Source organism: Peromyscus californicus, unplaced genomic scaffold (genome assembly GCF_007827085.1).
Source record: "Peromyscus californicus insignis strain IS unplaced genomic scaffold, ASM782708v3 Scaffold_12__1_contigs__length_115047231, whole genome shotgun sequence".
NCBI lineage: Eukaryota > Metazoa > Chordata > Mammalia > Rodentia > Cricetidae > Peromyscus > Peromyscus californicus.
This window is the reverse complement of record NW_026294413.1, coordinates 67,446,948-67,461,396: the sequence shown is the minus strand read 5'-3', so window position 1 is coordinate 67,461,396 and position 14,449 is coordinate 67,446,948. Positions and strand designations below refer to the sequence as shown.

Genomic DNA, 14,449 nt, shown 5'->3' with positions numbered 1-14,449 from the left:
TAGAGAGAAAATTCACACATGAAGGATATGTCTCTCTTGATTCCAGATTATCCGGACCTTGAAGTTAACATTTGAAAGTGAATTGTCGCAAGTTAATTCCATAATTCCAAGGAACCCCCCGAGGTGAGTAAGTCATGATTTAGGAGACAATAAAGAGTTACATGCTTCCTAAAGTAACAACCACATTAAAATAATTTTAATTTGTGTAAATTATTTAAGTGTTTTCTTTAAGTTAGCCAATGTTGGCAACTGTTGTATAGAGAAGTAATAAATTTATAAGAACATTTATTTATGTACTAAATTTTTTAGGTTGGATATAAATTACGGCGAGATTATCTGTATGTTCAACAGTATGGGAAAGATTGAATTTGAGGACTCAACAAAGTAAGTACTTTTAAGAATGGCAAAATGCTGTTAGTATCTGATAGTACCTAAGTCTAAGAGACAAATGAATGTTTAATTTAATTCAAGAGCTAAAAATTACCTAAAAAGCTGCCTTTCTGTAGTTAATTTCTGTTTGTAGTGCTTTTTAAAAGACCTGGAAGAGATTAGTATTAGTGATTTATGCATCGAGGCTCTTTGGATTCATCCAGTGCTAGACTCCAGCATTTTAGAAGATAATGAGATAAACAGAGAAATTACAATGCATAAAATAGAAATGAAAAACAAATAAAATGCATTATGGTTGTGATAGTAGATGTAGACAGTAGAGCTGCTGCAAAGGAATGGAATGATCATTTCTTCTTAGGACAATAGAGAACTTAGAAAAGGATTTTATTTTCACTTACCTGTGGGAAATAAGTGTTAAGTGGAAAGGAGAACAAATGGAAGGTAGGTGTCAGAACAGCATATAGGCAGTAAACTATATAGCATCCATATTAGAAAACCTGCCACAGTTCCATTCTGTGTATCCCTGTGTGCATAGAGAAGCTCAACCTAGAGACTGTGCTGCTGTGTGACAGTGTTTACACTTTATTTACTTGCTGTTAAGTATGATGGCTATCAACCAAATGTTGCTTAAATTAAGCACAAGTTAATTGAGACTAAATAAAATGACAAATTCACTTCTTTGGTTTTATAAGCCAGATTGCAAATGCTTAGATGTCACGTGTCTTAGTATAGTTATGCTGCTGTAACAAAGCGCCTAAATAGAAATTTGTTTCCTCAGTCTAGAGGCTGGAAAATTCAAAATCAGGGCACTGACAAGTTCACCGACTGATGAGAATCCTGGTCTCTGCTTCCAAGATGGCAACTTAATAGCATGCATAAGGCCCTAGATTCAAACCTTAGTGCAAGGAGGGGTGGATAGAGTTGATGCCTTCAGTATTGTTGGCCTCACAGGATAGGAAAAAAGGGATGGACAAAATAGGGACAAATGTTGTAGCATCATTTGACAGAACAATAAAAGGCTCAAGATAGTTCTCTCCATTCTGTTATTTTGTTATTTGAGCCAGATTTCTGTATGTATCCCAAACTGGCCTTAAACTTGTATAGCTCAGGCTTGCTTTGAGCTAGCTTTGAGCTAGCTTTGAGCTTTCAGTGATACCCTCTGCCTCAGCCTCCCTCAGTGTGTGTCATCACATGTGGTATCTCCATCCATTTTAAAAGGTCCAGCTCAAAAGTCTAGCAAGATGACTTAAAGAGTAAAGATGCTTCTACCAACTCTGATGACTTGAGTTCAGTTCCCCAGAATGTACATGGTAGGAGATAACCGATTCCTACAAGTTTTATCTGACCTCCACGCATACTATGGCACATGCATTCCTACACACTTGTACACACGCCATAGTACATGCACTCATACATACATATACAGATAATAAATAAGCAAATGTGAAAAATATTGTAACATATAGTACCATTCAATGGAGTGGAGTCTTTGTACTACCAGCATGAAGATTGTTTCAGCATCATCTCAGTACCACCAGCATGAAGATTGTTTTAACATGTGAGTTTTCATGCCAACTCTCAAATCATAGCACTGTTAGTTCAGTACATTTCTGCTATTATTAATAGTTCTATTGGATGATAAAAACCACTCAGAAGATTTTAAACATGAAAACAACAATACTTTGCTGACTCTCCAAGGGAGGCCTCACCTTTTTGGAGGAGGAAATGGGGGATGGGTTGGGGAGAAAGCTGCGGGGGGGAGCAGGAGGAAGGATGAGAGGGTGATCTGTGGTTGATATGTAAAATGAGTAAAATATTTCTTAATAAAGAAAAAGAAGAAAAGAAAACAATAGTTAGATTGCATTTTTATGTTTTAATTATTATCTTTATTTTTATGTGTACTTCTGTGTGTGTGTGCATGAGTGCAGGTGCCTGTGGAGGCCAGAAGAAAGCATCTAATCCTCTGGAAGTAGAGTTACAGATGACTGTGAGCTACCTAATGTGGGTGCTTGGAACTGAACTCAGGTCCTCTGCAAGAGTAATGGGTGCTCTTAACTGCAGAACTATCTCTCCAGACCCCTAGATTACATTTTTGAAAGTTCACTCTGAGTCTAAGGCCAACTTGATCTACCTAGCAAGTTCCAGGCCAGCCAGAGCTACATAGTGAGATACTCTGCTTCAAAAGAAGGAAATAAAGAAAAGAAAAACTGTTTTACACACACACACACACACACACACACACACACACACACACACACACACACAGGAACACAGGAACAAAAATAAATTGGGATAGTGGATATGTTCACTCCTATTTATTGGCCATCTGAGGAGAAAGGTAGAGGGGAATCTTGAGTAAATGTGCTAGTTTAAGGCAAGATCTTGGACTTGATTCCAGATTTAGGTTATTTATGTTGGTCTTTTTTTCAAATACCCAGACAAGTGAGGAACCAAATGGTGAGGAGTTTGGTTGTTTGCAACTTTATTTGGAATAATAATTATTCAGTGTCCCAGGTAGTCTTAATTGTGATGTCAGCTTGACACAATCTAGAGTCATCTGAGAGGAGACTCCTCTATTGCCTACATCAGGTTGATCTGAGGGCATGTCTGTGAGAGATTGTCTTGTTTATTAATGGATGTAGAAGGGCCCAGCGTACTAGGTGGCACCATTTCCATTGTGGTCCTGAGTTTTATGAAAAAGATAGTTAAAAATTAGCCTACAAGCAGGCTAGCAAGCAGATTTCTGCTTCAAGCTCTGCTTGGGTTTCCCTGACTTCCTTCAGTAATAGACTGTGACCTGGAAGTAAAGGCCAAACAAATCCTTTTCTCCTCATGTTGCCTTTGGTCAGAGTATTTTATCACATCAACAAGAAAGGAAACTAGCACAAATGGCATCAGACTGAAATAGCCTATCACCCTTAGTCATAGGAAGACCTTGCTATGGTCTAGACTGGGTACCAGCCTTCCCACAGGCTGTGCCTTGGCTTAGCTTTGGGGGTTTCCCAAAGGATAAAAAATGATAATCAGCAACCTTTTCAGGCAGTATATTCTTCTAGATAATTTTAGAACTTCAATATGGTTACTATCAAATTTCTAAGGTTAAAACCACTCTGCTTCTTTATAAAAGTCTTTGCTAATCTTGTGTTGATTTTAAATGACTACTCTGAGTTAAATTTAAATTTTTCTGAAGGCAAGTTCAATGAAGCAGGTAATTGAAAAAAAGTCAAGGGTAGTGCTCTGGAAAATATTTAAATCTAAAACAATGAAAAAGTGACCTGAAAAATAAATAAATAAGCTTAGATGGTGCTGGAGAGAGAGGATGAAAGCAAACAGAAAAATGTGGTTTTGTATAAGGAAAGATTAATGAGACTAGAGCTAGTTAACTTAAAAGTTGAGTAAGGTCTGGTGATAATAACTATGGAAAGGTCTTTACAATACAGTACACACAGGCCTTTCAGAAGGGCCCTCTGTACAACTTAGATTAATTTCCCCTAGTATCAAATGCGTTCCTTTTGTTGGAAGGGGCAGATAAACATGTGTTGTTAATTCAGTTGCCTTTCTGTAATTTGTAAATTGACTCGCTAGTATTTTGTGAAGAAATAAAGTCTGTCATGAGCTAACTAAAATGTAATTTTTATGGACTCGTTCTCTTCCATTTTAAAATTTCTAATTATAAATTTGATAGCCTAAAAGTGTCTGGCTCTGAGGAGAAGGCAGAAGAATGGTAGGGCTTGAGGAGATGGCTTAGTTAGTGAAGGGCTGCTCTGCAGACTCCCCATGCAAACCTGAGTTCGATCTTAGCACCCATGGAAAGAGCTGGACACTGTGGACGATCCCTAGAACTGCTGAATCCAGGTTCTGTGACAGATCTTATCTCAGCAAATAAATAAGGTGGAGAGCAGTTGAGGAAGATACCAGACATAAATCTCTAGCTTCCACACACATGTCTGTGGTACACACATGAATGAGTCAGCACACACACAAACTAAATAAACATACCACACCCAGAGGATTCAGGTAATGTAACTATGAGCCTGGTGGAAGTGTCTTAAGATTTGTACTCACATTATTTCCTATACTTATTTTTAAGATGACAAAGTCAGAAATAATCTTAATATAATTTAAGTGAAACCCTTAAGCCAAATCAAAATGACTTCTTTGGAAAACCTATAATATTTTAGGGTCAGATTATTATGATATGACTGTTTGAAGTTTCCCTCATCATACATACATCTTCTTGACTTTTTAAAACCCTAAAGATAGCCAAGTGTGCTGGCACACACCTGTAATCTCAGCATTTGGTAGGCTGAGGCAGAAGGACCGTTGAGTTAGAGACCAGGCAAATCCCAAGCCATACTGAACTACTTAGAGAGACCCTGCCTCAAACAAAACAACAAAACAGAATGATCAATCCCAAAGGTTGTTTGGGGCTTTGACTAGGCAGATTCTTTGGGAGTTTGAAATGGGCAGGAGGATTTCTTTAGGGCCAATTACTATGTTCTAAAAAAGTTAGATTGTGGCAAGGTTATGCAACTCTTTAAGGTTACCAAAAATCATTAGATTGTATGGTATGTTTCTGCATCAGTGAAGCTGTTTATGAATTGATCTTTTGGTATGTATCACACATCAGCTATCATATGGGAAAGAAATAGCTTGAAGGTCAGTATTAAAGTAGTCCTGCTGTGTATTTTTAAACAGATGTTACCCTCAAGAAAATGAAATTGGACAGAATGTTCAAAAATTTAATAATAAAAAGGAACTTTGTTGTGATGCATACTCATCACTAGAAAAGAAAAGGGTAGACACAGCTGTCCTGGCTGGTGAAGCACCTGTACTCCCTTTGCAACCAGAGACCCCTGTCAAGCATTTAGAAGGGAAAAGCAAGCAGCCGCAGAAAGAGGTGGCTGTAGTAACGTCTCCCAAGACTATTGCTGTGCTGCCTCAACTGGGATCTAGTCCTGATGTGATAATTGAAGAAATTATTGAGGAAAACCTAGAATGTGAGTAAAAATAGAAATGGGAGGATCTGTTATCTGTAGTTAAAAAGAATTGTTGTTGTCTTTTGTTCATGTGCTTAATAGAAACATACTGCTCTAATTGTATATCTCATATCCCATCATGAGTGAGAATCTATTGATTCCATGCACCTGCCTTCACATATTCCAAATTTGGAAAATTTTGTTTTTAGCTTTTATTTATTTATATTGGGTTTGGAGGTGCTGGAGGGGTCTCACAACTAATGTAGTCTGGCCTAGAATTCACTATGTAGCCCAGGCTAGGCTCCTATTTAAAGCAATCCCCCTGCCTCAGTGACTTGAGTGCTGGGATTCCTGATATAAGCTACCTTGCCTGGTTTGTTTTTTAAAGGCCTGTGTTGGCAAAGACCTTTAATTCCAGCAGTCGGAAGGTAGAGGTAGGCAGAGCTCTGTAAATTTTGGGCTAGCCTGGTATACATAGTGAGCCCAGGCCAGGCAGGGTTACACAGTGAGATGCTGTCTCAAACAAACCAAAAACAAACAGATTTGGGGCCTGAAGAGTTGGCTCAGGAATTAAAAGCCTTATTACTCTTGCAGAGGACAAGAGGACCTAGATTTGGTTCCTAGCACATACATGGTGGCTTACAAACATCTGTAACTCCAGTTCCAGAGGATCCAAAACCTTTTTCTGACCTCAGTTGGCACTGGGCACCTACCATGTGGTACACATAAATACACACAGGCAAAATACCAGTACACATAAAAATAAAGTAAAAAATTTTAAATCTAAGGAAAAAAAACTTCTGAGGTGTAACTTTAATATTTGATTTACTTAGGGTTTTTAACATTTTTATGTTATATATTTAAGCCTGGTACATATGATGCAAATAAATGGTAGATGAAATTTGTAGATGCAGTTTTATTATTCTCTTCTTCTTTTTGTTTTGTTTTGTTTTGTTTTGTTTTTCGAGACAGGGTTTCTCTGTGTTGTTTTGGTGCCTGCTCTGGATCTTGCTCAGTAGACCAGGCTGGCCCCAAACTCACAGAGATCTGCCTGACTCTGCCTCCCAAGTGCTGAGATTAAAGGCGTGTGCCACCGCCACCCGGCCTATTATTCTATTCTTAAATTAAGAACACTTTTTAAATCTTTGTTCTGAGATTTAATCTGTTAGGAGCTAAACTGTTATAAATATCATTTTATAACAACTAAATATTAAATATAAAAATATTTAAAGAATTTTTAAATTAAATAAGTTGTTTGATTAGACTTACAGTGTTAGTATTCTGTCCATTCTTATAGTAGTAGAATGCTACTATATGTGCTTTTACATTAACTATCTTTTGACAGTTTTTAACACTATTGTCTGTTTTATTGGTTAACTTTGCAGAAGTCTTTTAATTGGAATTTATTTGAAATATTTTAATAGAATTTTAAACACATAGGAGAGAAACAGAGGTGGAGAGTAAAAGAGACGTTTTTAAAGGGGACAATAGTGCTCACTGGAGAAAGTGTAGGCTTCTCAACAGAGACACAGAATGAAATTTTAAATACAAAGAAGTGGACATAGCTTCCTCTATCTTCCTTGTCATCGATGTTCGAATAACTTGTGATTACCTATCATGACTTTACTTATAAGAAATCTTACCATTCTAGTATTTTACCAATTTAATCACAGCTTTTTAGACACTAGTGTCTGGTCACATTAAGAAAATTCTTAAATTTTTCTTTTTTATTTTGATAAAGCATGCATCACAGATGATCCTGTGGAGACTCCTGGATACCAAAAAATGCCTCCTCAGAAAGAGCTGTCTGCTCCTGTTGGATCAAAAGCAGGTATGCTAACAACTGTCCATGCTTAATGGAGTGGCATTTGCTTGATGTATAATAACTCTTTCCTAATATGCTCCAAAGAGCATTTTACTAACTAAATCTATTTTCCTTTTAATGTTAAAAGTTTTTACTATCTGAAAAAATAGTTACATAGTTACTTTGGTTCTTCAAATTTTTATGTCTGTTTTTAAGTTTATGAGGCAAAGTAATAGGTTTCCTTATGGCATTCTCATACATATGTGTCATTAGACTTTGTTCTCATGTGTTCCCCTCCTGCCTCTTGCTTGTCTCCTCCTCCTTCTCAGTTGTCCCTCTTCTGCTTTCATGTCACGTGTGTTCCGTTACATTCTCTTTTCCTCCTGTTTCTTCTTTTAAATCTCTTAAATCTTTAATTCCCTCTAGATTCTTGACCTGTACACACATAGAGACACACAGATTCTGCATATAAGAGGAAATATACAGTGTTTGTCTTTCTGAATCTGCCTGTTTCACTTGACATAATTTCCAGTTCCATCCATTTTCCTACAAATGCCATGATTTCATTTTTTAGAACAGCTGACTAAAATCCCATTGTGTATATATTGCATTGAATCTTCTGTTAGTTACTTTTCTCAATAATAAGACAAAATACCTGACCAAAGCAACTTAAAGATTTATTTAGGCTTACAGTTAAGATAGAGTCTGTAAAGCCAGGCGGCGGCGCACGCCTTTAATCCCAGCACTTGGGGAGGCAGAGCCAGGTGGATCTCTGTGAGTTCAAGGCCAGCCTGGTCTACAGAATGAGTTCCAGGACAGAAAGCAAAACTATCCTGTCGCAAAAAAAAAAAAGGGGGGGGGAAAAAAAGATAGAGTCTGTGATGATGGAGAAGGTATGAGAGCAGGAATCTGAGGTGGCTGGTTGCATTCTATCTGCAATCAAGAAGGGAAGGTGAATACCGTTGCTCTGCTCACCTCCTTTTATTTCAGTCCAGCCCTGCCCGTATTTAAGGTTGGTTTTCCCTCCTCAGTCTGGAACTCCATTGAAATCATACCCAGAGGTTTATCTTCTAAGTGGTTCTAAATCCTGTCACAGTGATTATCACGATTAACCACCCTCTGTCTGGTATTTGACCACAAAATACCACCCTTGGCCTCTAAAATATTATACTCATCTCACAGTGCAATTAGTCCATCTATAAAAGTCCCCTTTAGTATTTAACATCCCCAACACTGTTCAAACATTCATTTTCTTCTGGAACTCAAGGGGGTATATTAATACTGTGAGACTGTAAAAATTTTTAAAATGTAAATACTTTCAGTATCCATTGTCACAGTGTAAGCATTCCTATTCTAAAAGTAAGGAAATGAACATAGTGCGGTTAGTTACTTGTTTTGTTTTTGTTTGTCAGCTTGGGTTGAGCAAGGCTCATCTGGGAGAGGGAGACTAAATTGAGAAAATACCTCTATCAGATTGGCCTATTGGCAAGTCTGTGGGGCATTTTCTTGATGAATGATTGATGTGGAGAGCTCAGCCTAGTGTGGTTGCCACTATCCTTGAACAGGTGGTTCTAGGTTCTAGGAAAAGCAAACTGAGAGAGCCATGGAAAACAAGCCAGTAAGCTGTGTTCCTCCATGGACTTTGTTTTGGTTGCTGCTTCCAGGTTCTAGCCTAGAGTTCCTGTTCTGACTGCCCTTCATGATGGATTGTAAGCTGTAAAATGAAATAAACTCTTTCTTCTGTGATGTTTATCACAGAGCTGGAAATCAGACTAAGGCATATAGCAAGGAAAGATTGAACTGATGCAAAACTAAAACTATGTAGGGCAAACGTATGTAGCACCATGCCCAGAACCTGGGGCTTATAATAAATTGGATGTAGCAGCAGAATGGATCCTGATTTCACATCCATTTGTCTGTGTCTTTTTATTGGGAAATTGAGACCATTGATATTGACAGAGATCAATGACATCAGTGATTGTTGATTCCTGTAATTTGTTGTTGTTAGCAATGGTGGTGGTGGTGCAGGGTGTGTGTGTGTGTGTGTGTGTGTGTGTGTGTGTGTGTGTGTGTGTGTGTGTCCCTTCTTTTGATTTTGCTGATCTGAGATTATTTATTCCCTGTGTTTCTACAGTTACTAGTTAACCTCCTTATTTTGGGGTTTTCCTTCTGGTACCTTCTATAGGGCTGGGTTTGTAGATAAATATTGATTGAATTTGGCTTTATCATAGATGTCTTTTTTTTCCACCTGTGGTGTTTAAAAGACAGAAGGCCCTGAACAGATGTACCTCAGACTCTTAAGAGACCACAGCACAGATGCCAGCCCAGCAAAACTTGTCTTTTAGAGTCTCCATTGAGAAGTCAGGTGTAATTCTAATAGGTCTGCCCTTATAAACTACTTGGTCTTTTCCCTTTGCAGCTTTTAATGCTCATTTTGTGTTCTGTACATTTAGTGTTTTGATTATGGTGTGGTGAGGGGACTTATTTTTTTGGTCTAGTCTATTTGGTGTTCTCTATGGTTCTTGTACCTTTATAGGCATCTCCTTTAGGTTAGGAAATTTTTCTTCTGTGATTTTGTTGAAAATATTTTCTAGGCCTTTGAGCTCTGTTTCTTCTTCCACTATTTCTATTATTCTTATGTTTGGTCTTTTCATAGTGTTCCAGATTTCCTGAATGTCTTATATCGGGAGATTTTTAGATTTAACGTTTTCTTTGACCAGTGTATCCATTTTTTTATCGTGTCTTTAATGCCTTAGAGTCTCTCTTCTATCTCTTTTATTCTGTTGATGAAGCTTGACTCTGTGGTTCCTGTTCAAATTTCTGAGTTTTTCATTTCCAGAATTCCTTCAGTTTGGATTTTCTTTATTGATTCTGTTTCTATTTTCAGGTCTTGAACAGTTTTATTCATTTTCTTCCACTGTTTGTGTTTTCCTGGATTTCTTTAAGGAATGTATTCATTTCCTCTTTAAGGCCCTCTATCATCTTTACACAGGCAGTTTTAAGGTCTTTTTCTTGTGCTTCAGCTGTGTTGGAATACTCAGGGCCTGCTGTGGTAGCAGTGCTGGGCTCCAGTGGAGACATTTTGTCCTGGCTGTTATTGATTGTGTTTTTACACTTGGCATTACAATCTAGACATCTGGGATTGTGAAGATTATAGGTCTAGGTGCCAATGTTTGGTTTTGTCTTTGCTGGGTAGGTGTTTTCTTCCTTGGGTTTTGATTCCTTTCTAGATTTTCAGAGAGTGTGATGTCTGTGTGTTGCCTGGTAGGAAATTTTCTGTGGACCTGATGGGTATGGCCACTGGAGGTTCCAGATAAAATGTGTTTCTGGGTATTGGGCACTGACACTTAGGAATGGGGATAGTCTAGGGTTCTTTAGGGGTTCACAGGAGGGAGTAGAGCAGAGTGTTCCATCAGGACCTGCTTACTTAGTCTCTTTGTAATGGGGGTAGAGAGTGAAGAGAGGTCACCCCAGAAGGTCTGCTATAGAGCTGGGGATGAGACTGGGGAATTGGATCTGGAGGGACAAAAGGAGAAGGGGAGATCTACAGTCAGCCTGCCTGCTTCCCTGGCAGGAGTTGGGAGGTTAGGAGGGAGTGCCTGCTGGAGTTGGGAGCTGGGACAAAGCACAATTCAGGAGAGGGAGCTTAGGAGGGGAAGGCCTGTGGATTCTCAGCAGATGGGAGCATGGGGTGCAGAGAAAGCCCCTGCAGGTGTTGTGCTGCAGAGCTGGGGGTGAGACTGAGGGATTGGGTCTGGAGGAACACAGGGAGAGGGGAAGATCTGCAGTCCACCTACCCTATTCCCTGGCTCTTTTCCCATTCTTTAAAAGCTGGAGCCGCTGGGCGGTGGTGGCGCACGCCTTTAATCCCAGCACTCGGGAGGCAGAGGCAGGCGGATCTTTGTGAGTTCGAGGCCAGCCTGGTCTACAGAGCGAGATCCAGGAAAGGCGCAAAGCTACACAGAGAAACCCTGTCTTGAAAAAACAAAAAAAAAAAAAAAAAAAAAAAAGCTGGAGCCTTCAGTGAGTGGTGGTTTGCACTCAAGGTGCCTTTCTGTTGTCCTAGAAGAAAGTGTGCAGTTTCTTTTTCTTTTTTTGTTTTGTTTTTTCTGAGACAGGGTTTCTCTGTGTAGCTTTGTGCCTGTCCTGGATCTCACTCTGTAGACCAGGCTGGCCTCGAACTCACAGAGATCTGCCTGACTCTGCCTCCTGAGTGCTGGGATTAAAGGCGTGCGCCACTGCCGCCCGGGGGAATCTGACTGAAATAACAGAAATATGATTAGACATCAATAAAAGACACTTGTGTATTTCATTTAATATCATTGATAAGGTTCAAAGAGACAGGCAATAGTTGGATGCTTTGCCACTGGATACTCACTCCTGTCAGGATCTTTGTTGTTTTTTGCCAGTGCACCACAATTTTTGTCCGGAAATAGTCATGTCCATCCTCCTGTATTGTCTCCTCTTACCTATGCAGTGATGGGGGTGATATCTTCAAAATATTCTTCAGGCTAATCAATCCAGAGTGCTTGCTTATGGAGAATCTTAATTTCAGGTTCCTTCCTGTACTTGTGCCACAGCCTGTGTGGCTGGTACTGCCCTTGCTTTCTCCCTGCTCCTCCCACATTGTACCAGCTCCTGATCACATCTTCCTAACCCACTTAGTATTTTTTTTTGACCCTCCCTGTTCCCACAGCACCTGCATCCAGGAAGAGAAAACACCTCCTGGCAGCTCAGACCTAGTGTTGGCACATAATAAATACTTGCACTTGCCATTTGATTGCCACTTTGAACTCTGATCACTTTTTTTCCTAAGAAAGAATTTTTTTATGTGTGTGGATATTCTGCCTACATGTATGTCTGTGCATCACATGCATGCCTGGTACCCAAGGAGGCCAATCTGATCCCCTAGAACTGGAGTTACAAATGGTTGTGTGTGGAAATGCAGTATTATGAAAATATCTGTAACATTCTAAGAGATGGAACTTTTGCTAGACCTCAGAGCTGAAGTTAATAATACATCTTGAGGTCCCTTAAGACTTAAGACTGCTAGCCTATTGTGTATTCAAACTGTTTGCTTAACCTGCCTTTAAGAGAACAATGTAGGGGCTGGAGAACTGGTTCAGCGGTTAAGAGCACTGGCTTCCCTTCCAGAGGATCCAGGTTCAATTCCTAGCACCCACATGGCAGCTCACAACTGTCTCTAACTCCAGTTCCAGGGGATCCAACACCTTCACACAGATAGATAGATTATATATATACATACACATAGCTATAATCTTGTTATGTTCCCTTCCATTCCCCTGACCCAGACAATGCATGTGTATCATTTGCTGAAAGCAGCAAACACAGAAGTTAAAAGCAGCCTTCCAAAATCTACCATAAAAGTTGAAAACAGCCAGGCGCCGGTGACTCATGCCTTTAACCTCAGTACTTGGGAGGCAGAGGCAGGCTCTCTCTGGGAGTTCAAAGCCAGCGTGATCTACAAAGCAAATTCCAGAAACAGCCAGGGCTGTTACACAGAGAAACCCTGTCTCGGAAAAAAAAAATTGACAACTGTGGTGATATATTATGTACCCTAATAAAATTTGCCTGAAGATCAGAGAACAGAACAAGCCACTAGATTAAACATAGATGCCAGGCAGTGGTGGCACACAGCTTCTTTAATCCCAGTACTTGTATCACCTCAAACAACATTTATGAATATTGGTTAATAAACAATGATGTTTGTTATTTGGGAAAGTTAGGATCAGTGAGAGCCCGTGACTTGGCCCTTGTAAGACTGTTAGAGATTTCTGTAAAGAGTCCCAATGCTTCCCCATGTGATGCTTTCTATGCTGTCCAGTACATACAGAGTGAACCCTTTGTGAGGGATGGACACAGATACAGATGCAGGCACAGATTCAGGTTCATGCAGCAGAAAACACAGGGAGCAGGAAGTAGAGAATTCAAATCTGGACTCGCTCTTGGTTAAATGGCTCCAAGGGGAAGTGCTTTGATTTCTTTCTTCAATGTGACACTGGTACATTACTGATACTCAGAGTTAGTCACTAGTGTATATAATCCTTGCAGTTGTGAACTGCCTTGTAGGTGCAGAGATTTGAACCCTGGTCTTCTGGAAGAATATCCAGTTATCTGAGCCATCTCTCCAGCCCTTTCTGATCATTATATTTTTAATCAATTCTATTTTAAAATTTTCAGTGCTTATTACTTTCAATTATGCTGTTAATTCTACTGTTGTTATCCATTTGAGGAATTACTTTAGACGATTATGTAAGTCTAAGATCACAGACTACCACTTTGTTTTAAATCTTCTCTGTGGAGGTAGGCCAGCTTCCTCACCAAGACCTTAGATTTCTTTACCCTATTCTAAAGATTTCTTTATCTTATTATAGATAGTCTTTGTAGTTTATATTAGGTAGTTTAAATAGTCTGTTGTTCAGTTTCTGCCATATAGCTATACTTGGCTATATTCAGTTCCAGGACTTAAAGCCTTTGCTCAGTACATAAGTATATATTAACTAATCAAAAAGTACTAAATATATATGAAAATATTCTTAAATTTGTATTAAAATATTCTCAGTTGTCTTGCCACTTATGCTTATTCTATTCTGTACCTCCTTGTATAGTTTTTTAATGTATATGCAAATAAATACACATACATTATCTTTTTTAATATAGAATGCAACATACCATATACACTGTTTGTGGCATTTCCCCTTAGCATAATTTGGAGATCCTTTTCTAGCAGTAGAAATAATTGGACTAATTATTCCTATATAAATAAGAACTTTTACTGTCATTAACTCTCTCTGGTCCACATGCACCAAAGGACACACTTCCCTAACTATTGCTGTGTACTTTGACTTGGCCTAGGCAGATTGCCTTTTAACTTAATTTATAAGACCTGGATGCAGAGTAGCCATCCGCTGTATTGCTTTTGTAGTATTCATATGTATTGACCTGATTTTGGTGGACTCTCCTGGGATTCTAATCATTATCAATGTGATTCTAAGATCCAACTAAGTTCACAAAAACACTTAAGTTTTATGATAAAATAGTTACAGCACATAATGTGACTGTAGAACTTCACATGAACTTGAGTTTGACCTATAGAAAATGTTTCTCAAGTAAGACAAAGTATTTGCAGTTCTTGTTGCTAAAGAGTTCATAGTGGAGGCAGTGTCATTCAGTGGTATAGCGTTTGCCTAATGTGCATGTCAGCCATGTTCTGTCCCTGACAGCACACATGCACAAGGGATTTGGGGTTTAGACT

The 14,449-nt window shown here is 39.0% G+C and overlaps 1 protein-coding gene across 1 annotated transcript in view; it reads left to right on the top strand.

The window, feature by feature from the left end:
* Positions 1-14,449, top strand: part of Rnf17 (ring finger protein 17) — a 123,806-nt gene that overhangs the window by 43,859 nt on the left and 65,498 nt on the right. Inside the window, 3 exon segments of the mRNA XM_052733126.1 lie at positions 47-123; positions 310-384; positions 5,089-5,390. Coding sequence (XP_052589086.1) covers positions 47-123; positions 310-384; positions 5,089-5,390 — 454 coding nt within the window.